At 40.2% G+C, this 27,220-nt stretch overlaps 1 protein-coding gene across 1 annotated transcript in view; it reads right to left on the bottom strand.

Annotated features, from left to right (window-relative positions):
• CSTF3 (cleavage stimulation factor subunit 3) overlaps positions 1-14,617 on the bottom strand; it is a gene marked incomplete at both ends in the record, with an annotated part of 131,258 nt that extends 116,641 nt beyond the window's left edge. The window contains one exon of the mRNA XM_084236543.1: positions 13,964-14,617. Within this exon, the coding sequence (XP_084092669.1) occupies positions 13,964-14,617 (654 nt within the window). The remainder of the gene's footprint in view (positions 1-13,963) is intronic.
• Between the last annotated feature and the right edge of the window lie 12,603 nt (positions 14,618-27,220).

The following is a 27,220-nucleotide window of genomic DNA, read 5'->3' as shown; positions in this document are numbered from 1 at the left end:
GGTCATCTTTACCTAGTTGTCTTTGTGATCTTAGCCATAATTGTTCAAGTTATCATCCATTTTATTCAGCTGTGTGCATATTTAATTCAGCTATGGTGTTAAGTTTAACTGCTATTTAAAATGTTTCCAGAAAGGAAGCACTAATATATTTTTTTTAAAAATTACTTTATTTTATGCCTACAAGAGCTGGAGTGCAGGCCAGAGGTGGGGGGGGGGTGTGTATGTGAGAGAGAGGATTCACCAGAGACAGAGTGGGGAGCAGAACAGGCAGATCTGTTGAAATACACTGCTGAGGGGAACAGCAGGCGAATAAGGAGAGGTCTGCTGTGCCATGTGCGTAGCTCCCTGACTGGGGATCGAACTCATGCTGCAGAGGCTGCAGATAGCTTCATAGGTTGTGTCTTAACCCCTTGTGCCACTAGGGAGGCCCCTGTGTTTTTGGATTTGGGATGTTCTTTTTTTGTTTGTTTTTGTTTTTAGTTCTTCCTTATATCCTGGCATCTAATTGAATTCTTCCAACAGTTCTATAAGGTAGACATTATTATCTCCTTAGTTATAGATGAAGTAATTGGGGTTTAAAGAATTAAGTACCTTGCCCAAGGTCACGTAGGAAGCAAACGACAGGGTTTGAATTTTGCTCTGTCTGAAAGCTTTAATAACTTTCCATATATTATGTTGTTATTTAAGAATATAATAAAAATACCCTTTTAAGAAAAAAATCTGCAATCAGAATCTGATGGATGTGTACATTTCCAACTTTATTTTGGACTCAGAGGTTAAAAATTCTTACAGTTAAATGTTAAATCCCTAGCATTTGGAGTTCCATAAGCCTGTGGGTGTCCACTCAAACTACCTGAGTCCTAGTTATCTGTGGCTCAAGACCCTCAAGCTTCATGTGGGAGTTGATTTGCTCTTCTTTGCCAACCTTACTTTCTGAAGAACAGTAGTAGAGTATGTGAGGTTCCAATTTTGTTGCCAATGTCTTAAAAGAAGACACTCCTTTCAGTCATTCAGCAAGATTTTTGGGAGAGTCTGTTGCTCTGGTGAAGTTTACACTCTAATAGGAAGAGACAGAATAAGCATGTAAACAAATGAACAGGCTATTTTTGGAGAGTGATAAATGTTAGCCAAAGGCTAGTGTGACAAGGATGCAGTAATTGAGGGGTATCTGGTAGGGATTGAGGTCAGGGAGGCAGGTCTTGTGGCCCATGGGAAGGAGCATGGATTATTTTCATTTCCGTCGTTGTTGGCATTTGTTGGTTTCAGGCAGGGAAGCTGCATGATCACTGACTACTCACAGACCTTTCCTTGCACCACTGTCTCCCTGATTCCACCAACCTGGCCACACTGACCTTCCGGGTTGTCATAGAATATGTCAAGTTCTTTTCTGCCTTTGCATCTTTTTTTTTTTTTTCAGAGGCATGTTTTATTTATTTATTTGTTTGTTTGTTTGTTTGCTTGTTTTTATACATGCACTGGGTACAGTCAGAAGCGTGGGAGGGTGAGAGAATTCACCAGAGCCGGAGTGGGGAGCAGAGCAGGCAGAAGGACCGAAGTACACTGCTGAGGGGAGCAGCGGGCGGCAGGAGAGGAGAGGTCTGCGCGCCATGTGGGACCCTCCTCCGGTGGCCGGGTAGCAGCTGGGGATCGAACCGGCGCAGCAGAGGCCACGGGCAGCTTCGCAACCCAGCGCTCAACCGCTGCGCCACCGGGGAAGCCCTTTTGCATCTTTATATTTCTAATTTCATCAGCCTGCAAAGAAAACAAAAACAAAAAAACTACTAGACTTCCACATAACGATGTCACTCTTTCCTTTACATCATAAGGTCTCTGCTTAAAGCCATGTTTTCTAACCTATCTAGAAACCATTCACCCCCTTTCCAATCCCCAGGCAGTGTCTATATTCTCTCTGCTTCATTTTTTTTCCAGAGCATTTATTGCTACCCCACTTTATTTGTTTATTATTATTATTCTATAAATCCCACTAGAATGTAATTGTGCATGAAGGCATGGATGTTTTCTATTCTGCATATCATTGTGTCCCAATGCCCTGAACATTGTCTGACACATAGTGAGTGATTTTATTTGCTATATATTCTGTTAAACACATTACCCAAAACTTAGTGACTTACAACAACAAGCATTAATTACCTCAAAATTTCTGTGGATCAAGAATTCAGGAAGGGCCAAGACCTCAAGGTCTTTAAAAAAAAAAAAAAGATTTATTTACTTATTCATACAAGAGCTGGGTACAGGCCAGAGGTGCTGGGGGTGTGTGGGAAGGGGGGATGAAAGGATTCACCAGAGACAGAGCAGGGAACAGAACAGGCAGACTGACTGAAATACACTGCTGAGGGGAGCAGTGGGCAAGTCAGGAGAGGTCTGCCGCACCATGTGGGTAGCTCCCTGGCCAGCTGGAGATCGAACTCATGCTGCAGAGTCTGCGGATTGCTTCATAGTGTGGTGCTTAACTTCTTGCGCCACCAGGGAGCTCGTGACTCAAGGTCTTTAAGAAGCTGAAGTGGTCTTGGAGCGTGACTGACAAGAGGTTCTCCTTCCAAGCTCTTTCACATTGAGCAGAGGCCTAGTTCTCTTGGTTCCTACATAAAGCTGCTCTCACACACAGCAGCTGGAAGGTGTTCAGGGGGGTGGCAGGGAAAGGAGAGAGAAGGTAAAAGTCACAGTATCTTTTTATGAGAGTGTCTAAAGTTGTACACCATCATTTCCTCTTCATTCTATTTGCTAAAAGCAAGTCACTAAGTCTAGTCTACATTCAAAGGGAGGGGAACTAGGGTCTGCTTCTTGAAAGGAGGAGTGTCAAAGAATTTGTGGACATATTTTTAAAAAACATTGATTAATATTTTTTTAAAGATTTATTTATTTATGCATACAAGAACTGCGATACAGACCAGAGTTGTGGGATGGTGAGAGGATTCACCAGAGACAGAGTGGGGAGCAGAGCAGGCAGAATGACTGAAATACGCTGCTGAGGGGAGCAGTGGGCGAGTCAGGAGTGGTCTGCTGCGCCATGTGGGTAGCTCCCTGGCCAGGGATCGAACTCGTGCTGCAGTGGCTGCAGACAGCTTCATAGGTTGCGTCTTAACCCTTTGCGCCGCCCGGGAGGCCCCTGATTAATATTTTTTGAAGGTAGGAATATATAAGTTGCATTATTATGTTTTGTCTAATATACTTTTCTAATACCCTTTTTTACTAACGGTTTTTGGCTATATAGTCTTTATATGATAAAGACTTGTAACTTTTTTTTATTGTTTGTTCACTGTGTTTTCAACCTTTCATCTTTTCTAAGTACATTTCTAAAGTTATACACTTTCTTTTTTCCCCACCACCATCCCCTGTCATCTCTGTCCCTTTCCCACCCTCCTCCCTCTTAACCTCAGCACCCTCAGATGTTCATGGATGGATATTCCACTGGTTTTTGGAAGTGTTTTACATTATTGAATATTCTGCTGTGTAAATGTACAGTGTTTGTTTTTATTATACTGACTTACTTTGCTACACATATATCTCAAATTTTCATTTTGTTGAAAATGACTGCATTTCATCCTTTCATATGGTAATGTAATACTCCATGGTATTTATATATCACATTATCTTGATCCAATCATCTATAATGGAGACAAGCAATCACTTTGGTTTGTGTGTGGTGGAATGGACTATGGGTGACAAGAACAGAGACAATGACATTGATGGTTATGATGATGATGATGGTAGTGATGATGGTGATGATGATAATGATGGCACCCAGCATTTACTGATTCATTTTTTTGTGTCAAGAACTGGTCCAAGAACTTTACAGACATTAATTAATTTGATCCTCAGAATAATTGTATTAGGTATTATCATCCTAATATTGTCTCTGCTTTATAGATGAGGAAATCAAGGCACAGAGATGTGAAGGGACAGCAACAGTATAGGTGAAAGTTGATCTGATGCTACAATTAGCACTAGCTCTGACTGTGAAGATTTGTAACCCCAATTAATAAAACCTCCTAGCACAAGGAAAATTATTGGATTCTGGTTGAAGATGACACTACAGATATGCAAGTTAATATTCTTCTGTACTACAGTTTTTAAGTTTCTTCCAATAATACTAGAGTAGCTCACGGTTTATCTCTCTAATACTAGAAATACATAATTATGATGAGGATAAAATTGTGGGGTTTACTTTTTTTATTTTAAATGTTTCTGGAACAAAAAATAAATTGACAAACATAATGCAGTCATGAGTATATTTGTCCTTTTTGGATTTTATGAAACAAATATATTTTGGCTTTTCAGATATTTGAATATCTTTAGCCTCAGGGCTTAGACAATTATAATTGTCAAGCAACGCATTTTATTTTATTTTATTTTATTTATTTATACAAGCACTGGGTACAGTCAGAAGTGCAGGAGGGTGAGAGAATTCACCAGAGGCAGAGTGGAACAGACTGGAGCAGAGCAGAGAAGGCAGACTGACAAGTACACTGCTGAGGGGAGCAGTGGGCGGCAGGAGAGGTCTGTGCACCATGTGGGACCCTCCCCCGGCGGCTGGGGATGGAACTGGCATTGCAGAAGCTGTGGGCAGCTTCGCAACCCAGCGCTCAACCGCTGTGCCACCAGGGAGGCCCAAGTAACACATTGTTTATTCTGAATTCAGATGACTTATGTGTGAAATATTGTTTTCCTGTTATGTCAATTATATAAGAACTACATTAATATACTATAATTTATCTCACTATATAATTTATATTTTAAACAAGATAAGCTATATATGATAAGCTATAAATTAGATTTTCTTTTACAGTCTTGAAATATTCTACTTCTTGTCATGCAAAGAATGAATGAACTGAATTGACTTCCTCATTTTAAATGAAATTCTGTAGTCTGATTGCATACAAAAAATGACCTTTATACTTGAAGTCTGTATGCTGATTAAAGAAAGCTTGTTTAGGTTTTGTGGCATATTTCTTTTAATTTTACTGCAGTGTGAACTAATTATACTCTATATAGGGAATTTTTCCATTTTTATTTTTTGCTTTCACATTTGATTTCTTCTTCCATAATCTTATAGGTACTTTAATGATCCTGTCTCCTTTTTATTCTTTAGCATTTTTTCTTTCTGCATATGTTTTTCCTACTAAAAATGAAAATGTATTACCAATTACAACTGTAATCCCATTAACAATTTTAGAACTAAAGTTTCTTCCAGTATTTCAAAGATATGAGCAGGTGTCTGTTATATAAAAATCAAACTGCAACAACTGAAAACACTTGAAGAGGATTCAGTGTTTTTAAATACAAATAAGGGGCCTCCCTGGTGGGGCAGAGGGTTAAGTGGCAGCACTATGAAGCTGTCTGCAGCCACTGCAGCAAGAGTTTGATCCCTGGCCGGGGAGCTAACCCACATGGCACAGCAGACCTCTCTTGTCTTGCCAGCTGCTCCCCTCAGCAATGTATTTCAGTAGATCTGCCTGTTCTATTCCCCACTCTGTCTCTGAATCCTCTCACCACCCACACCTCTGGCCTACACCCCAGTTCTTGTATGCATAAATAAATAAATCTTTAAACAAATAAATAAAATACAAATAAGATGCACCACAGCATTCATCTCATACATATTTAATGATATACATAATCATTATGCTACATAGTAATTTAGAGATATGGGTAGTAAGCAGGTGATATAAATAACTATACTTACATTTATTGACAGCAAAGCAGGTATTTGGGGATGGTCACGTGGGTTATGGCTTTGTCTGAGCAGAAATATTTGGTTATTCACTGAGAGTGATCCAAATAGTTGGGATTCTAAATTTTCTGGTAGACTTTGGGATTTTGCATTTAGGACAAGACAGTTCTCACAGGGAAAATCACCTCCCAGGTAAAATAGAACAAAAACTAAAAAGCCATGATCCAGACATAACCTAAAGGTAGTGGAGGTGACAAAAAAGCAGCTGATTCCTCCGTTCAGTAGAGAAGGAGAAGAGGAGGGAGAGTAGAAGCAGAGAAGGGAAATTTTGAGGAAAGACAATCATTTCCTTTTGTTGCTCAAACCTTCCCCTTTTCTCTCCCACTTGTGTGGTTGATCTCAAAGAGGATGTGGAGCAATGTGACCATGAATATCTTCTCCAATTAGTCTTACTAATTAGATATTCTGGAAAAGTCACATTCAGCTAACCTTTACTTTGAGACTACCGTATAGTGATTTTGCATAAGCCATCTCATTTAATTCTCAATTTCTTTGCAGGGTAGCTGTTGTTATATCAAATTCAAAGCTGAGGAAAAAGACTTAGGAAGTTATGAAGTGTGTCCAAAGTCACACAGTTAACTGAAGAATCTCTTGATTCCACTTTTTCACTTCTGGGGTATGTGTGTGTGTGTGGTGAGAGAGAGAGAGAGAGAGAGAGAGAGAGAGAGAGAGAGAGAGAGAGAGAGAGAGGAAGAGAGAGAGAGAGAGAACAAGAAAGAAAGGCTGTATCTTCTTACACCAGTGAGAATGGCACATATTAAAAAAACTAGCAACAACAAATGTTGGCGAGGTTGTGGAGAAAAAGGAACTCTCCTGCACTGTTGGTGGGAATGCAAACTGGTCCAACCACTATGGAGAGCTGTGTGGAGATTTCTGGACCTACTAAACATAGAGCTTCCATATGATCCAGCAATTCCACTCCTAGGTATTTACCCAAAGGACACAGAAACATCAATTCCAAAGAACACCTGCACCGCTATGTTTATAGCAGCACTATTTACAATAGCTAAGCTTTGGAAACAACCCAAATGCCCAAAAATAGATGACTGGATCAAGAAGATGTGGTACATATATACCATGGAATATTACTCAGCATTCAAAAAAGATAAACACATGCAATTTGCAGCAACATGGATGGCGCTGGAAGGGATCATGCTCAGCGAAATAAGCCAAAAAGAAAAAGAAAAATACCAGATGGTCTCACTCATAGCAGGAATCTAGAAAACTTAAATAAGGGATCAGGAAAATGAATAACTATAAGAAAGTGAAAATCAAAATCAACAAAAAACTATGAACCAGAGACACTTTTTGGGGGGTGGGGGCCGGGAGGGGAGGGATTGGGGTCAGAATGGGGCATGTGCAGTTGTATGAGGGAATATAAAAATAAAATTTATTATTTAAATAAAAAAAAAAAAGAAAGGCTGTATCTGTAACAGGATGGTCCCTAGAAAAGAGGAGGCTCCATTTGGGGGTTCTGAGGTGCCCCTCTTCCTGTCCTGTAACGTGTCAACATGGCTGCTGAGTGGGGATAGGCACAACTCAGCTTGCAGACAACTCAGATTTACATGTTTATTGGGATGCTTTTCAGACATATGGAAGAAAAATGTGTTTCCTTAACAAAATTGATATATCAGTACAATTTTCTGACAGAAACAAAGCAGCATGAAAGTGCCTTTTCTCATTCCAAACAAAGAATTATTTGGGTTACTGACTGCTTTGGCTATTTTGACTCATAAAATTTTAAAGTATGTTTTAAATAGCATACTTTCCCTAAGGTCAAACTTGTATTTACTTGGGGAATGGGTATATTGATCCAATGAAGAAGAAGAAATTCTAAAGTTACAGGTCTTTGTATGCTAGGAGGGAACTAGAGCATAATCTGAAGCAGTTTGGAGGGAGTATCTTTGAACAGAGGAAGGAGAAGACCTACCATATAGGGGAAATATGATTAAGGGACAAAACAACTAGGCAGGAAAAAAGCACAAAGGAAGAAAAGAGTACCAATTAACCTAGATCTACTCTGTGGTCTGCTCTGAAAGTCTTAAAGGTACAGCTCTTCTCAGCTTGTTCCCCTGCCTTACTCACACTGGTTTCTCTGGAGCATTTCCCCATGTTCTGTTCCCTAGAAGAGCTAGGTTGACCTACATGCAGAGTAGTTTATGATGTGATTTGAAATTTCCATACAGGACTTTCTTCTTAAATGTCTGACATTTCACTAATCCCGAGGTGCCTGTAAATAAGAAAAGTTTTTCTTGTAGTTGTTACATGGTTATATATGAGCAAGCACCCCACTTTTATTAGGTAGGAACAGTTTCTCCATACTTTCAATGGCAGATGAGCTCAAAAAGGAGGAATAGGGAATTGAATACTTGGAAGCACAGTTAACATTGAATATGGAGGGACTGGGTTGTTTCCATAGTTCAGGTATGTTGTTTCCATCATTCAGTAGAAGAAAGAAGGATTAAATCAATTAAACTAATTAGTTAGAATAAATCAGTGAGCTCCTTTTTTTTGGGAGTATACATGGTAATTTATATGATTGAGATGGGATGACTGGGCAAGAGGACTAGACCTATGTAGTCTTGGATAAAGATACAATCTGTCCTCAGATACCTAAATCTCAGTTCCCTCATCTGTAAAGGACAAGATGGAACTTGATGAGTTTAGAGGACTGTTCTCCATGCATCATCTCACAGGATTTTAAAATTCTACTTTCCTCCTAGAGTTTCTTTCATGTTTGTAATATTCATGATTTGATAACAAGACTGTCAAGAACACAGATTCAATTTGAACTCTTCCCAAGGGAAATTATAATCTTTATGACTTTATGTTTTATAAAAAACATGTTCAAGTATGCATTTGGTGAAAACTATCATTTTGGGGCAAACGTTTAAGGCCAGGTGACTCCCTCATTTACTGTGTAATTTTGGACAAGTTTCTTAATCTTTTTGTGCTTGAATTCCCTAATCTTTAAAATGATGATAGTAATAGTTATCTTTGGATTACTGAAAAGTGTTCAAACAGCACCTAGTATAAGGTAGGCCCTTATAGAAACATCTGTGGATGCATGGATATCACATAGGGATGGTATGTTCATTCAAAGCTCTTTGGAAATGTGAACATTTAGCTTTCACTTTACAGGATGGGTGGGATATCAAGGATGGGAGTACAACGATGATGACAGAAATAACATGAGTGTGGAGAAAAAATATCATCAGGGAAAGAGAAAAGGACACTTTGGTGGGATCATAGGGCACGCAAGATAAATGGCTAAAGAATGTTTTATGGCGCCCAACTACAATGTGCTTCAACAGACAAATTAAGAAATATGAGTATTTATAGTAGTTGAAATAGCCTGAAGGTTTGTAAGCAGGGAAATCAAGATCAAAACAAGATAGATACCCTATTTTATTTATCTGTTTTGCATATCCTTAGTTTAAACATTTTTTTGAATTGTAAAAAGTATGTTAGCCTGTTGTATTGCATAATCTGTACTTCTGAGAATTAAACTCAACAAGCTCTGGAGAGAGACTGTTACAGGGCAGGGAGAGGGGCACCCCTGAACCCTCAAACCTGCCTGCTCTGAATAGGTTCTGCCATCCGCCATATCAAGACCAAACATATAAGACCTTTAATGGAAAGGGACTTTAATACAATTAGTAAACAATATAGAAAAGACAGGGCCTCCCCTGGTGGTGCAGGGGTTGAGCGCTGGGCTGTGAGGCTGCCTGCAGGCAGCCTCTGCAGCGCGGGTTCATTCCCTGGCCGCAGGGGAGGGTCCCACAAAAAGCAAACAAAAAACCAATATAGAAAAGACAAAGAGTATAGTTTCTTTTTTTCTTTTTTAAAGATTTATTTATTTATGCATACAAGAACTGGGGTGTAAGCCAGAGGTGCGGTGGGGGGGCCCCTGAGAGTATTCACCAGAGACAGATTGGGGGGCAGAACAGGCAGACTGACTGAAATACACAGCTGAGGGGAGCAGCGGGGAGACAGGAGAGGTCTCCTGTGGATTAGCTCCCTGGCAGATTGGGAGAACTCATGCTGCAGTGGCTGGCGATAGCTTGATAGCACTGTGTCTTTAAGTCCTGAGCCACCAGGGAGGCCCCAAAGAATATAGTTTCTAAATCAAGTACCCAAACTTACCCATCCCCTTGTGGGCATAAGTCCACCCAAACAGGATTGGCCCAGGGCAAGGCCCAAAAGCCTGCCACAAGTCTAAAGCACCTTCCTGTGGGGACCGATAAAAAAGGATCAGAAACAGCCAGACAAGTCTGGGAGGAAAAGAGGAAAATCAAAATGAAGCTAAAAGCTGCCATTGTTAACCTCCCCACAGGTCTCTCACCCATCTGTTTCAACCGGTCCAGGACCAAGAAGCAAGCTCAGTTTCTTCACATGTCTCTCTGCTCCATGTGCCTTCTCCAGGTCTCCTTCTTGCTCTCCATCCTGCTTCCTTCCTTCTCCAGTTTCCTCTCCAGCTTCTTCTCCTCCCTGCTCAGCTCCACCCTCTTTTGGAGGTGTGGGGCAGTGAACCTGGAACCTCCCCTTTTCCTGGGGACCACCCTATTACAAGACAACAAGGTAAATAGTGTGGGTGCTGGCAGGCCTATCTACTCCATGAGACTGTGGGCCATGGATTTAAAAGAGATTTAAAAGAGATTTTAAAGAGACTTGCATTTTGGAAAACCAGTGGAAATAATGTGCCAAGGATATTAAGGCTTCTCCAACCACAGAGACATAGTTTGGGTGTTGGAGGAGCTGGTGTGCTAGCTTCTTCACCATCCTGGAGGAATAAAGTAAATATTTAACTGAGAGCTTCAGAAACTGTAACAAAGAAAGTGATTTCTGGACCTGTCTTAAGATGATGAAATGGAAAAGCCAAAAAGTTTTAATCTTCATAAATTTTCTGAAGTGCTATAAGAGGTGAATCATGTGAAAAATTTACTTTGTGATGACCCCCATGTTGCAGATCATTAAAATGTACATTTTATTATACAAGGTTATAGAGACCAAACACTACACATACATAGGCAATTTGGGTAATTTTCAAGGATGAATTTTACTGTATGAGATTTTTACCTTATGTTGACTGTAGTACCAAACTCCCAGATTAATGGAAATCTTGTGTGTATGTGTTTTTTTTTTTTTTTTTTAGGGAAGAGAAACAAATCTTTGGACTGTAAAGAGTTACCTGAGTGGGACTTTCAGTTATGCAAATGTAGGTAGGAGTGAGACACTCCAGAATGTTTTTTCCATTCCAGCTGCCCCTCCCTAAGGCCCAGGTATACAAAGTAGATTTCTAGGGAGTAGGTAGATTATTTGCATTAGGAGGCCTGGACCTCCACAGAGAGTGGAAACCAAAGAAAGGCCCTGGCTGAACCTCTCCTTCCTGAGGTTTGTAGTTAGTTAGGGAGCTGTTTTTGGTTGACTAGGTCTTCCTCCTCTCTTCTTCCTCCCATCTCCCCGAGAAAGGGAAACCTAGGGTTTGGAGGAAAACAATGAAAACCCATACTTCCTTGAGGAAGGGGAGTGTGGGTTAATGACTCAGGTTCTGTGACAAAGCATCAGCATTGTTGACTAAGACTGTGGAGGGCTATTGCTCCGTGGAGAACCATGAGGAACAAGGTTCAGTGGTGAACACGAGGTAAGTTCGAGGGGATCTGGCCTCCTCTGGATATTAACTTTTGGTTGTGGGTTTGGGAAGGACAGAGAGAGAAGGGGAGTCGGGGGTAGGGGAGAAGGTGCCTTGGCTTTCACATCTGGATGATTTCAAACGATTGTGACTGTTTGCTATCTGAGTTTATGGGCGGTTTCACGTTCTTTACATAGAAAATTTATTCTTTCATTTTAAAATATTGTAATGTGACTTTTATATGCCAGGCAGTGATTTAAGTTCTGGAGACAGAGCAGCCAACAAAACAGTTAAAACTGCTGATCTCTGAAGGTTTAACCTCTCTGCCTAGGGTGGGGGTGGGATGTTGGTGTGGTGTCTTTCAAAATTTCTACTTTCTATCACCTTTTATTTACTGGACTTCTGCATATATCTTTTCTTTTGCCACAAGTATTTTTTATTTGGGCTAATTGTCTACACATCTTTCAAATCTCAATTTTCATTCCACCTTTCACTTTGTCCTGTACTTTGAAGACCCCTGTGATTGGTTTAGTGCTGTGTTATCACCATCTTGAAATCCTTTTCTTTTGCCCTGGGTGCTGTGAGCAGCTATTCCTGTGGCTCATTTACTATGCACCCCTTGGTGCTGGGAATACAACAGTGTACAAAAGATAAGTGCTCTCTACTTTTCAGATAAGTGGCAGAGAAGTTACTCAAACAACCAGAAATGTGGAATGGCAACTGGAAAAATGCTACCAAGGAAAGATATATGGAAATTTGGCTTCAGTCAGAGAAGTCAAAAGATTCTTCCTGGAGAAAGTGAATGTTAAGTGTTGGAGGATGAGAAATGAATCAGGCTTTCTATGGTTTCCCCACCCTCCCATTTGATTAGAACCTCTTCTAGTGCTTCATTGTACCCTGTACTTCCCTTTTTAAAATAATGCTAATTAATTTTGTAATGATTTGTGTAATCAACTTTCTAGAGAGAGTACAAGCTCACAGACATCTCCCTTTCACCATTTCATATTCGCAGAGTATAGGCAACAGCACCTGAAACATAGAACTTAAAGCAGTATTTTCGAATGAAAAAATTCAGTTCTTTGGCTATCTTTATTTATGCAAAATTAACTTTTCTTATACAGTAACTGCATTTTAAAAAGAACTTAACACTCAGAAAATTTCCATGTTTTCTTACAAATTTCAAAAAAATGGCAAAATCAGGGGCTTTGAAAAGTTATCCGTATGTTGGTGTTCATAATGGCTCGGGTGAAGGGATCGGAGGTAAAGAGATGAAGTTAGGAGACAACAGGTATAAAGAAGAGGAGAACTTAATAATGTTTATGTATTTAACTTACTGACTTAGTAACATATACTAAAGACTTAGTATAAATCTGTCACTGTATTATGCAGTGGCAGTGCATGGCGGGAGAGGGAAAGGGTGTACAGAATCCCCTTCTGGGAATTCCTATGTTGAGTACCAGCATCAGAGACAGAAAAGTTCTTGAGCTTCTTCATAGATGGGGCAATACCACAAACAGGTATCATGGAAGCCTTCCCTTAGCGGTGATCTAGACAAACAAAAATGCTCAAAAGTTTTAGTGGAATAGTTTCTCTTTCATAGATGAATTTTTCTATTACTGTAACTTTCTCGTTTGAGTAATGTTTTTGTCCTTTTTTGGTTTTAACTATTGCTTTAAAAAAATCAAACGTAAGGAAATACTAAGTAAAAAGGAATGGCTAATATGCTATCTGAGAGACAGTCATTGTTCTGTTTTTTCTATTTTGGAAGTGTTTTCAAATGGCTATCCTCCCTAAGTTGAAGGAAACAACTGTCACTGGAAAAAGGTTATTTTCAGCCGCCTCGAGGCATACTATCCCCTTTTCATTTAAAAACCATTCTCCAAGATGCTCTCCTCCCAGCTCAGAAAGCAGCAGGAAGTAAATGTGTAGTATTAAATATGTAGCAATCTGCCACTCCCTTTGCCCTGCCCCAGTCACTGCCACGGAAAACTTCAGGGACAAATTCAGCTTTCCTATGTGAAGGTTCCAAGGGGACAAACAAAGGGCACTTCCAGATCCCTCGAGGAAGATGTTCGGTTCCCAAAAGGTTAAATATTAAATCGGAGAGAAGGGAACTGAGGAAATGAGTATCTTAAAAAGTTAACTTTGAATGATCGGCACTTAAGTTCAGTTGTTTGCTAAGAAGGGGAGAGCGGGAGCGCAGACCAGCACTTTGCTGTACAACCTTGTTCAGGCCACCTAACGTCTTTGAACCCCTGTCCTAATTTAAGAGTTTGAATGAAGGATAACTACTGTTCTGTCAACCCCAAAATTCTATGATTCTATGACTACGTGTTTGAGGTGGGCCATTCTGTTGATTTCCTAGTCTCTAGGAGGGAGTTCATTAGTCTCTGGGAGTGGAACTGACTTGATGGAGAATGATCAACGCGTAGGTGGGTGAACTGGACAACTGCGGGGATTTGGATCGAAGACAAGTGCTCGGAAAATTTCCAGGAGGGCCCTTTCCTCGTTCTTTGGCCTGATTTTACAATTCTCTGAGGCTTTGGAATGGGGACCTATTTTAGGCTGGGATTGCTTACTTGATGAAGCATTTCCCCTTTCCTCGTTTTTGAAGCCTTAAAATTACCCGCCAAGAGCCATTCCGAAGGGGTGGAAAGGGACTTGATGAGGATGTCGGGATCCCACGAGGCCTGTGAATTCAGGCTTCCGCGCTTGAATTCTCTGAGGCTCGGATCCTCCACAAACAGCTGCTTGTAGCGGAGTGGGCCGTCGGTGGGGGTCGGACCGGCAGCCGGGGCGCTGCGGCCGCGCCTTCGCGGGCGGGATGCCGTGAAGGACTCGGGGTCGGACCCGCGCCGGCCGCCGGGCGGGTGGGGAGCCACAAGGGCGCGGCTGCCGGCTGGCGGGCGGGCCCCGGGGAGGGGCTTCGCCGAGGCTCCGCGGCCCAGGCTGAGCCCGGCTGCCGGGGCTCGGCGCGCTGCGCGGCCGGGCGGGCGGTGGCGCTGCGGAGGCGGCGGCCGTGGCCGGCGGGCGCAGAGGAGGGGCCCGAGTCCGGGGCAGCTGCCTGGGTGACGACTGCCGGCAACGCGGCGACCTGAGGAGACCGAGCGGCGGGCCGCGCCGTCGCCGCCTCGCCCGGCCGTCTTCCCGGGCTCTTCTCTCGGCAGGGGCGTCCGGAATGGGCCCCGACCGCCGCGGGCCCCGCACCCTGCGCCGCCCTTAGGCCCAGCCATCGGAGGCCGGCCGGCCGGCCTCTCCCCAGCCCTCGCCCCAGCCGAGCCGTCCCCACCACAAATCCCCGGGAAGGAAGATGAGGGAGACGGGCCCGGAGCTCAGCAGCCAGAGCAGCAGCAGCAGCAGCGGTCGGGGGAGGGTGTTTCGCCGTTTCCTCTCAGCCGCCAGGACAAGATGGCAGCGGCCGCGGAGAGGGGCTGAGCCCGGGCTGGGTGGTGCCGCCTGCTGAAGCGCCTGGCTCCCTGTCCCCTGCCCGGCCCCGCACCCCACTCCGGACATGCTCAGGGCTGCGGCCGCCCGAAGAGGGGAGAGCGCAGGCCTCTAGGAAGGTAAGGGAGTAGGGCGAGGGGCGCCCCCGGCCCCGGGTGGGGGACCCGCTCCATCTTCGGGGCCTGTGGCTGGGTGCGGGCCCTCGGGCCCCCCTACCGGCCCCGCGCCACTAGGTCGACCGCCCCGGAGCGGCCCGCACCCGCGCGTGCCCTGCACCCCCTCCCGCCTCCCCTGCGCCCCGGCGCTCCGCCTCTCCGTCCGGGCCCGGCCGGCTGGCGTGTCCAGGCGGCTCCCTCGAGGCCGGGGCTGCCCCGGGCCGGAGGCCGCCGGACGTGGGGGCCGCGCGTGGTTTCTGCGCACGGTGGCGCAGCGTCCGGGAAACCGCGCTCGGGCCGGGCAGCCCGGGCCTCCCCCTGTCCGGGTTGCGCAACGGCTCTTCCCAGCAACCGAAGTTTTGTTTTGTCCCACTGGGGGCCGCTTCCCCCTCCGCCGCCCTAGGCCGTCGCCGCGGCTACCCCTGGCCTTTCATTAGGGGAACAAACACCAACGCGCGCGCGCACACGCGCCCCCGGGCGCCCCGCCGGACGGCCGCGTCGCTGGCTCGGGGGCCCAGTCACCGGCGTCGCCGCGCCGCGGGCCTGAGGGTGTCCCCTGGGGGCCGTGAGCGCGTGTGATTGTTGGGGAGGAGAAATGTGATCCGCCGCCCCGCGTCCCCCGCCGCGGCGGGAGGAAGGCGTGGCGGCCGCGCGGCCGGGCTGTTGCCGGCTTCTCTCGTTACCCGGCCGGCCGCCCGCTCCCCGCCGCGGCCCTGCGAGGAGAGACCAAGGGTGACCATGTCTGCGCCCCGTCGGGAGGGAGGCGGCTGTGCGAACATGGTAGGTGGCTCCGGCGGCGCCGGCCGCGTCCCGCTCTCCTCTGTGGAGACGCGCGCTCGAGGGCGCGCGCCGCGCGTCGGTTACCCCGGACCTGTGGCCGGGCGGTCCCGGGCGGCCAGGCCTGCAGCTGCGTTTCCACCACCTCTTGCTGCTCGGCTGGAATTTATTTTTCCACCTGTCAGGTCTCTGCTTCTAATTATAAGGCGCTTCTGTCAGCCACAGTAAAGTTTTTTTTTTTTTTTTTCAGAGTGTCGTTCACATTCGCCGGAAAAAAAAAGCTCAGGATCGGTTCAGTTGTCAACTCTGTTTGCTGTCGCTCTGGTGTATACAAGAGCGGAAAGTTAGCTGGTCACCAGCCTGTGCTTGTGCTCTTGGGTGCCTCCTGGGAGTGTGGAGATTCGCTGGGGAAAAAATAAATTTTTTTTTTTTTTTTTTTTTTTTAGTTTAGTATTTGCTTGTTAGCTGTAGCTTCTGGAGTGGAAGTAGTTCTGTTTCAACCTTTTCAGTTTATTTCAAGGTTTTAATTGCTGGGCGCTTTACAGTTTTTAAGAGGTTCCCTTTTGGATCAGTTTTTAAATGAAATTTTTGGAGCAGGTTAGGTGGGTTTTTTGTTCCCCAACTAAAATATTTGGAGCCTGTGTTCTCATTGAACCTTTTAGAAGCTGGGCAAGCTTCACCATATGTTTGATTAAGTCTAGATCCTGCTTATGTTTGCAAGTTTGGTGCTAATTTTACACAATGAGCCATGATAAGGTTTTGATAGGTCATGATTAAACTTAGTATATTTAAGTAAACACAACATGACTGACCTTAAAAATAGTTTTACTAGTTACTTACGCCTTCAAGCCACTTAACAATAATTTAAATGTAGTTAACCGACTGAAATGCTTTTAAATCACCAAGGTACCTCTTGGTGATATTTATGGGTGCTTTCATAAAATGTAGAGAGCTCTTATTTATTTATATACTTTTTACATCGTCGTTCATTCTCCCCTTAGGTCTAATTTCCATAAAATTATCACCACCGAGACACCTGTGAACCGTCACCAAAGTCTCTTGTGCTCTTCCCTGCCATGTTTTGGTTGCCCCTCCCCAACTGAATGTCTCCGATTTATAGTTTACCTGCTATTTTTCTCCTCCCCCCATCCCTTGTTTGTTTTCCCTGTGTGCCTCTGATTAGTGAAACCATCGGATATTTTCTCTTTCCTCCTGACTTATTTCACTGGAGAGCTCTCTTATTTATGAAATCTTTTAATTTTGAAACTTGTTTTGAATTCGTGTGGCTAGAGGTGTCCAAAAATATTTGAGATTTTTGACGTTTGATTTTTTGTTTATACTTACAGACAAATTGAACAAATTGGTTCCTTAATTTTTTTCTTCTCTAGGGAATAAGTTTTACACTAAAAATTGGGGTGATCCTTAGATTAAAATTTTGTTTTAAAAAGGTAAGATGAGTTTGAAATCTAGAACAGAACCAGTCATTAAATGTTTTAAATTTATATTTGGACGTTGCTGACTACAGAGGCTAAAATACATATTAGGCAAGCAGATCATAACATGGTGAGCCAGTCTTAGTTTATTGTCATAATACCTTTTCCATTGAACTACTTATTATCTTGCTTAAAGGCTGGCCGTTGGCTTCTGGGCATGGGGTTTTATTTTAGACTCACATAAAAGTAGATGGTTTTATGAGATAATTCTTGTAAACATGCTTTAAAAGAAGCTTTAGACATTACTGTTTTAATTTTTTTGGATGTTCTGTCATGGGGTACTAAGGTGCAAATTACAGAAGTTGGTTACTATAGTCAGGAAGGCAGGCACATAAGTATTTGTTGAATGCATATTTTTCTCCCTTGCAATTTTAAAAAGCAACAGCTGTCAAATGAATTTTGAGCTTTTGTTTTAAAGATCTTGATAAATGAACACTTGATATATATATGGTTTAGGGAAAAAATAAACTTTTATATTAATATGCTGCCTGTTTAGCTTCGTCATGGCTGTTCTTTTGGACCTTACCTCAGTCACTCTTAGGATCAAGCTAGAATAGATATTTGGAGGATGTTATGTTCTGCATTTTACCTAAATGTCTGGCAATTAGACCTTGACCTATTTTGCAGTATCAACTACTTGGGCCATATGTCACTACACAAAGGCATCATATTGCCTTGATTCTGAGGGATACTGCTGTTAAGCTAGGACCTAAAACCACTTACTACTTTTGTGGGAATTTTCTTGTTTTTGTTTGTGTATGGGTGTTAAAAGAACCAGGTGAATGTTGAAAATACTGTATTTCTACGGTGGCATTTTTGATTTGGGGACAGTTAGGTCATTAAAACTGATTTACAGTGTCTTGTATTTAGTAGTTAATGCCAAATCAGTATTTTAGGAAGTTGTCTTTTTCTAGCATTAAGTTTTTGAAATGAAACAAACCAAGACAATATATATATATTTTTACATTAAATATATTTTGTTTCTTTGACCCAAGCAATTTCTTGACCTAATTTTCTAAAAGAATGTTTTTTTTTTTTCTTTACTGTGGAAGGCTGACTGATAGGTAAGGTAGAGGAAGCTGATGGGAAAGAGGTTGGTTTGGTTTGATTTGGGAGAACTATATAGAAATCTGTTTTGATTTAATGTTCAAGTTGCCAGTTTACTTCATTAGAAAGTGGGTGAACTATTGTAGCTTGGGAGAAAGATAAAACATAATTATATAATTAAGAATATTGTGGTCCCTCCCTTATCCTCATTTTTTTCCCCCCATAGTCTCAGTAACTTATGGTCAGTTGTGGTCTGAAGATACTAACTATAATCTCTCTCACACACACACACATCTCACATTCTCATAACTGTTCCAGTGTATTAGTGTTTTTTGATTGGTTATTCTTAATGTCTTATTCTGTCTCATTTATATAATATAAATGTATGTATAGGTATGTGTATATGGAAAACATTATATATCAAATATATATGGATATACTGCTGAAGACATATATATATACATATATAGATGGATAATTACTATCCAAGGCCTTGGAACAAATCTTCCACAGATAAAAGAGGCCTACTGCGTGCTGTGACACCTGCTAAATGATCTGTCTTGTGAAATAATATCTGTTTATCCTCCATGACATTTTTAAACTCCAACCCTCCTCCCGCTCATTCCCCTTTTCTCTTTGTATCTTTTGTTTCTTCAATTTAAAAGACTTAATGTAGAATTTAGGGATGATTAAATTTCTCTATGCAATCAAAATTTTTTTATGTTAATAGTCCTAGCTTGAAATTAGAAGTATAAAGGGCATATAACATGTTTTTGCTATTAAAATGAGTTTGATTTAAATAGGAATAGTTTTTCCTTAGTTTTTGGAGGTCTTAAAAATCATCCTTAGGTGCACATAAGAATCTAGGTTTTCCAAACTTAATTAAAACCCAGAATTCTCTATGTCTGTCACACAGTCCATTTTTATCTTCTGAGATAAACATCTCTTCTTTAAAGATTACATTTCCAGATATACTTTTCATGTTGCAATTTCTTTGCAACTTCTCTTTTTTTTTTTATTTATTTATTTATTTATTTATTTGTTTGTTTTTTTGTTTTTTGTTTATACATGCACTGGGTACAGTCAGAAGCCTGGGAGGGTGAGAGAATTCACCAGAGCCAGAGCGGGGAGCAGAGCAGGCAGAAGGACCGAAGTACACTGCTGAGGGGAGCAGCGGGCGGCAGGAGAGGTCTGCGCACCATGTGGGACCCTCCTCCAGTGGCCGGGAAGCAGCCGGGGATCGAACCGGTGCCGCAGAGGCCGCGGGCAGCTTCGCAACCCAGTGCTCAACCGCTGCGCCACAGGGGAGGCCCCTCTTTTTTTTTTTTTTTTAAGCAAAATGATTACACCTAATAGAAGTGGAGATTTAGAGATGAATAATAAAGGAAAATGTATTTCCCTCTGAGTTGTGCTTGGTAAAAGACTGATTCTTTAGTATAATCATTGCTCACATTGAAAATAAAGGATTGCTGGGGTAGTTATATTTAATTGTTTCTATTTCACATCATTGTTAATGCTGGAACATTCTAATTGGAAAAAAGTTGTTTAGATTTGGTAGACAGTGAAATAATCAGAGGAACAGAATAAGAGTCACTCCCTCTCCCCCTTAAAATTTTATAGTCATTTATTATAAATTTTATTTGATTACATGACTTACGTAGAAAACCATCTTTAAGATTTGATGGAAAATATAAAGCTTAGTTGCAATTAACTAGCTACCTATTTCATTTTAGAAATTTGAAAAGAAGCATTTGATTTATTATTAGAACATTTATATTAACTTTTAAGTTTTTCAACTTCTCCCTACTTGCATATTAATAAACACAATGCTTTTTTAAAAAGAAAATGTTACACTTAGAAACATTTGCAGAAAATAACTTGTTTAGAAGATATTTCATACCCAGTAATTTAAAGTCCTAAAAAATTCATTTGCATATATTTCAGGTGTATATCTGATTAATAATAATGTAGGCTTGGTAAACTATACGACTTTAGATAAATAATGCTACGGTCATAAATAGTTAATAAGTTAGATGGAGTGATAACATTGAAAATTGAACCTGACTTTCTAAAGACATTTCTTCTCTGTAATTTATTACAACTTCTAGAGATTAGCATATAGTGACATAAAATCACAATGAAAATTCAGATTATGTGCTATATAGCCAATAGCTAGTCTATCTCTGCAATAGACTAGCTGTATTGTATATTTTAATTTAAAGTCAGATAAGAGTAGTACTGGACTTAAAATAACTAGACTTTAAATATATTTAATATGCTTTAAATGTTCTTTGTAGTTGAATCACAAATTGTTGCCACTAATAAGTGAAATTTTGTGGCAAGTAAAATAGTGATGAATTATTTGTATGAAAACTGTTTTATCTTGGGCCTCCCTGGTGGTGCAAGGGTTTGAGCACCGCACTGTGAAGCAATCTGCAGCCTCTGCAGCACGAGTTGGGTCCTCGGCTGGCCAGGGAGCAACCCACATGATGAGGCAGACCTCTCCGGACTCGTCCGCTGCTCCCCTCAGCAGTGTGCTTCTGTTCCCCACTCTGTCTCTGGTGAATCCTCTCACCCCCCTGCATCTATGGTGAGCGCACCTGAGGGGAGATATCCTACATTGTGAAAAAATAAATGAGCATGTTTAAAAACAAACAAAAAATACCAAAAACAAATAGAGTATAATTTATCTAAATAAAATATATTTAACTTGAGGTCCTTAAAGCAGTGTCTTGGAAAGTGCAAATATTATATTACATTGCCCCTGTTATAATTGTATATGATATATTCTTAAAGAAATTTGACAATTTGCTGACATTTTGATGTACCATACATTTGAATTTAAAATTGAATTCTATATGGAAATGCTCTTAAGGTGTTAGGGAATGTAACATAATTGGTTTGTTTGATAGCTTTTGAGCAGAAAATTGTAGTGTTTGCCTTTTTTTTTTTTTTTAAGATTTATTTATTTATTTATACAAGCATTGGGTACAGTCAGAAGCGCGGGAGGGTGAGAGAATTCACCAGAGCCAGAGGGGAGAGCAGAGCAGGCAGACTGACAAAGTACACTGCTGAGGGGAGCAGCAGGCAGCAGGAGAAGTCTGCGCGCCTGTAATGTTTGACTTTTTTAAGTTGCCCTGTCTAAGCCTAGTGTGGCACTTATGAAAATATTTCTAGTTACTGCTCTTTAACTTGTAAATTCTCCTTAAAGTATCTCACATCTGAGGATATACTCAACTTGAAATTATTTCTATAAATCTCATTGGAAGAGAACAAAATACCTCAGTTTATAAACTATGAGAAGTTAATATGCTTTATTGCTAGTTTGGGGAAAGATTATATTTAAAAATTAGTATCAAGACTGTTCTTCAGGTCAGAGACCATATCTTAAAGATTTTTATATCCCTTAAAGTTCCTAATAAACTTCGGGGCATCAAATATAATACTATTATAAAATAATCAAATACAGGCATGCTATATTCCTTAAAGTATGGCATTGTTGAGTAGCTTGACAGGTAACTGACCAAACACTTACGATTGTGTCATCAGGCATTGACATCTCAAAAATCCATTCTTCCCTCATTTCTTTTACTTCTAACAGATGAATCTGTTTCCTGTGTAGAGGTCAATGAGCATTTGAAGTTCTTCCAGATTTACAGCCTACTACGTCTGAACATAACCTGTACCTGTATACATTATATATTTTCATTACTTTTTCAAGGAAAGAAACTTCTCCTTCCCTCCAAGATTACCTTCTTCTCTAGTGTAGATTTTTGTATGGGAAAAAAAAATTTTTTTTTAGCATCTTTAGTATGTTCAGTAAGTTCAAATTTATCTTTTCTTGTTTTTTTTCCCAGTCTTTAAAAATTGTCCGGTACCAGGAATCTCAAGCAGCCATCTTTCATTGATAATTGTGCCTCCTCAAGTATATGGATCTATCCTTTTTTTATTTCTTTCAAACTTCTTAAATGTGTACTCTGGCCTCTCTTTGAATTTCTATTCATTTCTTGCGCCTTACGCATTGCTCTGTCGATGCCACTTAGTGAAATTATTGCCACTAAGCTCTCCATTAATTTTATTTGTATCTTACATATTCTAGTAATTGCATCTGTAGTGTACTATGTTCAATTCTGGGCTTTCATTTCATCTTTTGAACTGAATGTTGGTCTCTATTTTTTCCCCCTACGGGTTGGTACCTAAAACTGAATTGATTTATCCTATTTGCAAATTTGTTGCTTTTTATGTATTTCCTCTTTGGTACCCTCACTCATTTCTATTGTAGTTTATGTTTGAAACTTTAAATCTTAAAATTTTTGTTTCTGTGGGTACATTGAAAAACCAATATACCTGTACTTTGCAAAGCAAAATTTTGTGTTGTTTTTCAAGTGCCCCTCCTCAGAATTAATATGAAGAAAATAGTGTAAAAGCTGCTTATGAATATGTATATCACAATTATATTTTATATAAATAGTAGAAAAAGTGGGGAAAAAAAGCAATCCAGCAAATTATGACATGTATATATGGTAGGACATTATGCCTCTATTCAAAATGCTCATTAAGAGATCATCTAAGAGAACAAATTGATATATTAAATTATACCTGTATTATAATTGTAAATTAAAAGGTACATTAGAATAACTGGAGGGAAATAGATCCTTTTTTCCTGAATACTTTGTAACTTATAGTAATTGAAAATTTAGAAATGATTGCCATGCTGAAATTTCACCTCTGGAAAATTTAGAAATGATTGCCATGCTGAAATTTCACTGGAGTGAACGGTGTCTATTTTTTCATGTTTTTAAGGCAAAATGTTAAATTTCATCTCTTAGTGTAAGCTACCCATTCTAGCTATCTGATTCCAGGTAATGAAAATGGCTTAGTGACAATTTTTACTTTCAATATGCCAGGTTTCTACAAATAAATGACATTTAAAGTATTAACATTGTTATAAAGTAATAGTTTTGACATACTCATCATGTATAATTATAAGTAATCATTACAAATCAGATTTTTATTTAGCTTCTTATGCAGATGTCTGAAAAAAATGGCATGAGGTTAATTTTGGTTAGTAAGAAATTTTTGATTGCTACCTGAGAATGAACTTCTCATCAGTAAACTGTAGCTACTTTATGACCATTTTCATTCAAATGATTTAATATTTTTCTTTATTTTATTGCATAGATCGCTCCCTAATTTTGAATTTAAAATGTGCTAGCTACTATTATGCAACCTCAAGCCAAAATGACTTTAAAAATGACTTTAAAAGGTGTTTTTTTGTGTGCCATTAAAATTCTCTTTAACCATATGACTCTGAATAAGTTATTATAATTCTGATACATATCATTTTGTAGTCTCATGTATGACAGTGTGATTTTTAATGCTAATGTTAAATCTTTTTCTTGTAGGCTTGTAGAAGAAAAAAAAATTTTTTTTTTTTTGGGACCCTCGCCGGAGGCCGGGGAACGAACTGGCACTGTAGAGGCTGCGGGCAGCCTCGCCGCCCAACGCTCAACCGCTGTGCCACCAGGGGAGGCCCTAGAAGAAATCTTTAAGTCCGTATGAATTTGCAGTTTGTGTTTACAGTTTATGACAAGCATCCCAATAGTGTGTCACTTTAAAAAGTTAATGATTAGAGGTGGTCAGAGCTAACCAAAAGCTGTTCTAATAGATTTCTAAGAATTCAGTACCCTTCCTTGGAGAGTACTTTTGAGAAGCTGCTTGTTTTATTTCCTCATTAAGTAGGTCTTTATGAGTTGTATTACTGCTCTTCAGTTTTTTCTGACTTTCCTAAGGAGACTTGTAAATCTCTCCCCTGTTCCCTTTCTCAAATTTGTCATGAAAATTAGAAAAGAATCTTATTTTCTTCACATCTTCTCATTTCTGTTCCTTCTGTTGTTTCTGACGTGACACCATAGAGCGTTTCTGAAGCATAGGATTTCCTAGAGCCTGTGAAAGACCATCCTTAGTGCACAAGATAAAGATTACAGATAAAATTTGAAACTTTAAGGGCCTCCCTGGTGGCGCAAGGGGTTGCAGCACTATGAAGCTATCCACAGCCACTGCAGCGTGAATTCGATCCTCAGCCAGGGAGGTGACCCACGTGGCAGAGCAGATCTCTCCTGTCTTGCCCTCTGCTCACCTCAGCAGTGTATTTTGGTCAGTCCGCCTGTTCTGCTCCCCACTCTGTCTCTGGTGAATCCTCTCACCCCCCACACCTCTGGCCTCTATCCTAGTTCTTGTATGCATAAATAAATAAATCTTTAAAAAAATTGAAACTTTGTTTTACTGTTAGGAAGGATGTTGTATATATTTCACAACATTACTAAAAAATGATAATTATATAAAGTGGCATATCTGGTAATTAAAATAGAGAACATAATGATAGGAATCAAAAAATTCACTTTGAATTTAGCAGTATAGGTTACTTCCGGAACATCTAGGATCTCAACAGAATTTGGGAAGAACAAATAGTTGACTTTTTTGTTCCAGATTATTTTTTTCAAGTGCTAAAATGTCTTTCATAAAGATCTTTCTAAACTAAGAGTACTATAATACTTGTGCTGCTGCAAAAATTCATCCTTTCAACTCTTACAAAGGCAAAACTGTTAATCTGTGTAGGTGTATATATGGGGGCAGCTCCTGTTCTTACTTCACTGGTTTTTAAACTTAATTCTTGTCATATGCCTTACTCTGGAGTGTTAGTATGAATGTAAGATGTTACACTATTAGAAGTACAAAATGAGAATCTTAAAGTTGTTTACCCAATGATTTGGAAAAGCTTTGTAGAACTTAACCTTCAATTCTATAACTGTTCATTTACAACTTTGAATTGTGATTTTTTTACAGAAATCTTAATTCTGTAGAATTTTCCCCTTTATCTTGCACAGCCAGCAATGGATACTTGATCATATTATTAATCTAGGATTCTACTACTTCTGTTGATTTGTTTCAGAGGTATATTAGGTTATAGGTGTTTTGATAAGGTTGATTTCACCTTTGCCTTCTTAGTCTTTAGTACTTAGTCTTTCTTACTTATCTTTGCCTAAAAAGTTGCATGAATTTTTTGGTAAGAAGTAAGTTTTTTTTTTTTTTTTTAAAGATTTATTTGTTTATGCATACAAGAACAGGGATACAGGTCAGAGGCGTGGAGGGTGAGAGGATTCACCAGAGACAGAATGGGGAACATAACAGGCAGATTGACTGAGATACACTGCTGAATGGAGCAGCAGGTGAGTCAAGGGAGAGGTCTGCTGTGCCATGTGGGTAGCTCCCCCGGCCAGGGATTGAACTTGTGCTGCAGTGGCTATGGGATACCTTCATAGGTTGCTTCTTAATCCCTTGCTCTACCAGGGAGGCCCAAGAAGTAAGTTTTGAGGTGGTTTTTCTGTGTCATATTTCCTCTAAAATAGCATATGATTTGACTTAAGGAGTTGTTCATAACCTAAAATGATAAAACTTTTCTAGCAATCTATTAGATTTTGGTATTGATACTATATGAAATTTTTAAATAAAATTTTCTTTTGTTAAGTTTTATAAACTACATCTGAATTGTAAATCTTAAAGTTTACTTCAAGGAAGAGGACACTTGACGTGAACTTTTTTATCTTTAGCTAACTTGTCTGTCATTATTTCTGAGTTTTGATTTTATATAGCTTAAAAGAAAAATACTGGAGACTTAATATGCTACAAGAGTAGTTCTTAACTGCTGTTTTTAATTAACTCTTCTAACCTTTTTAATAAGAAAGTTTGTATTGGCAGAGTGATTTCTAGCAGCTTTGAAATGTCCCAACAGGTCATTTTCTGTTCCAAAAGTTGGGATGTTTTGCTAAGTCAGATGAAGCTTGTTATTTAACATGCTGATTTATAGTGCAGTCAACACATTCCCTAGATACTTGTTCACAATACTGTTGGAAAATACCCAAGACTAGTGTTTTCAAGGAAATATTTCTCGTAGGCACCTCAAACAGCAGGTTTATTTTGTAAAGCTTTATACATACAGTATGCCATGGTTCATTTTTGTGAAAGTGTTTTAGTGTAATTTCCTGGAGAGAATACCAATAAAATAAGCTGTTAGTGACAAAGGTATTTTGAGATTTAAATGACCAATAAAAAATGAAACTAATTTGCTATTCACACCAAAAACTTATTTTCTGGTTATTTTGCTTTCTGTTTCTAATAAGGTGTGTTATTTTGTCTTTTATAAATAACTACTTTAAGCAGAATAATTGAGAAATGAACCAGTGAGGCTGTAAACTAGTTTTTATTGTCTGGATATATCTGGCTATATTACTTATCATTTGTAGGTCATTATGTAGACTAGTATTAAGATTTGTTATCTTTTTAAGAATTAAAGGCCCATTTTATTCTTTTATGGGACCACAGTGAAATTCTACTTCTGGTCTCCATTGATTGAAGAGATGACATAATTAACAAAAGCTCCACAAACTACTGTGCATTGAGTAATAACTTTTAAATGAAAAGATTTCCATTATCTACTTGTGAATGCTTTTTCATTAATACTGGCATGTAATTCCAGGATCTCATTGTATGCATTGTATTCCAGATTTTAGTTTTTATGGGCCATGCCTTAAGATAGTCAACAGTTAATGGCAGGGTGGGAAGCAAAGGAGGGAGGGGGCCCATTTGACTATGGTGGAAGGCTAGGGGGTGCCTTTCGTGGTAGGTGTGGTGTGGTAACATACATTAGATGTGAAGCTCGCCTTCTGAGTCATATATATTGTTGTAAACTACAGTGTTGTAAACTAATGTTACCTCAATTAAAAAAATCAATAAAAGTATTTTTGGTATTTCAGTCCCAAATGAATAACCCTTGAAGAGTAGGCTTATGCTTAAAAAAACGTTGTTTTATGCCTATCATTCATATTCCTATTTTCTGTCTGACTTAATCAGTTGGCAAAAA

Source organism: Talpa europaea (assembly GCF_964194135.1).
Source record: "Talpa europaea genome assembly, chromosome: 1".
NCBI classification, from domain to species: Eukaryota; Metazoa; Chordata; class Mammalia; order Eulipotyphla; family Talpidae; genus Talpa; species Talpa europaea.
This window is presented reverse-complemented; position numbering and strand designations above follow the sequence as displayed.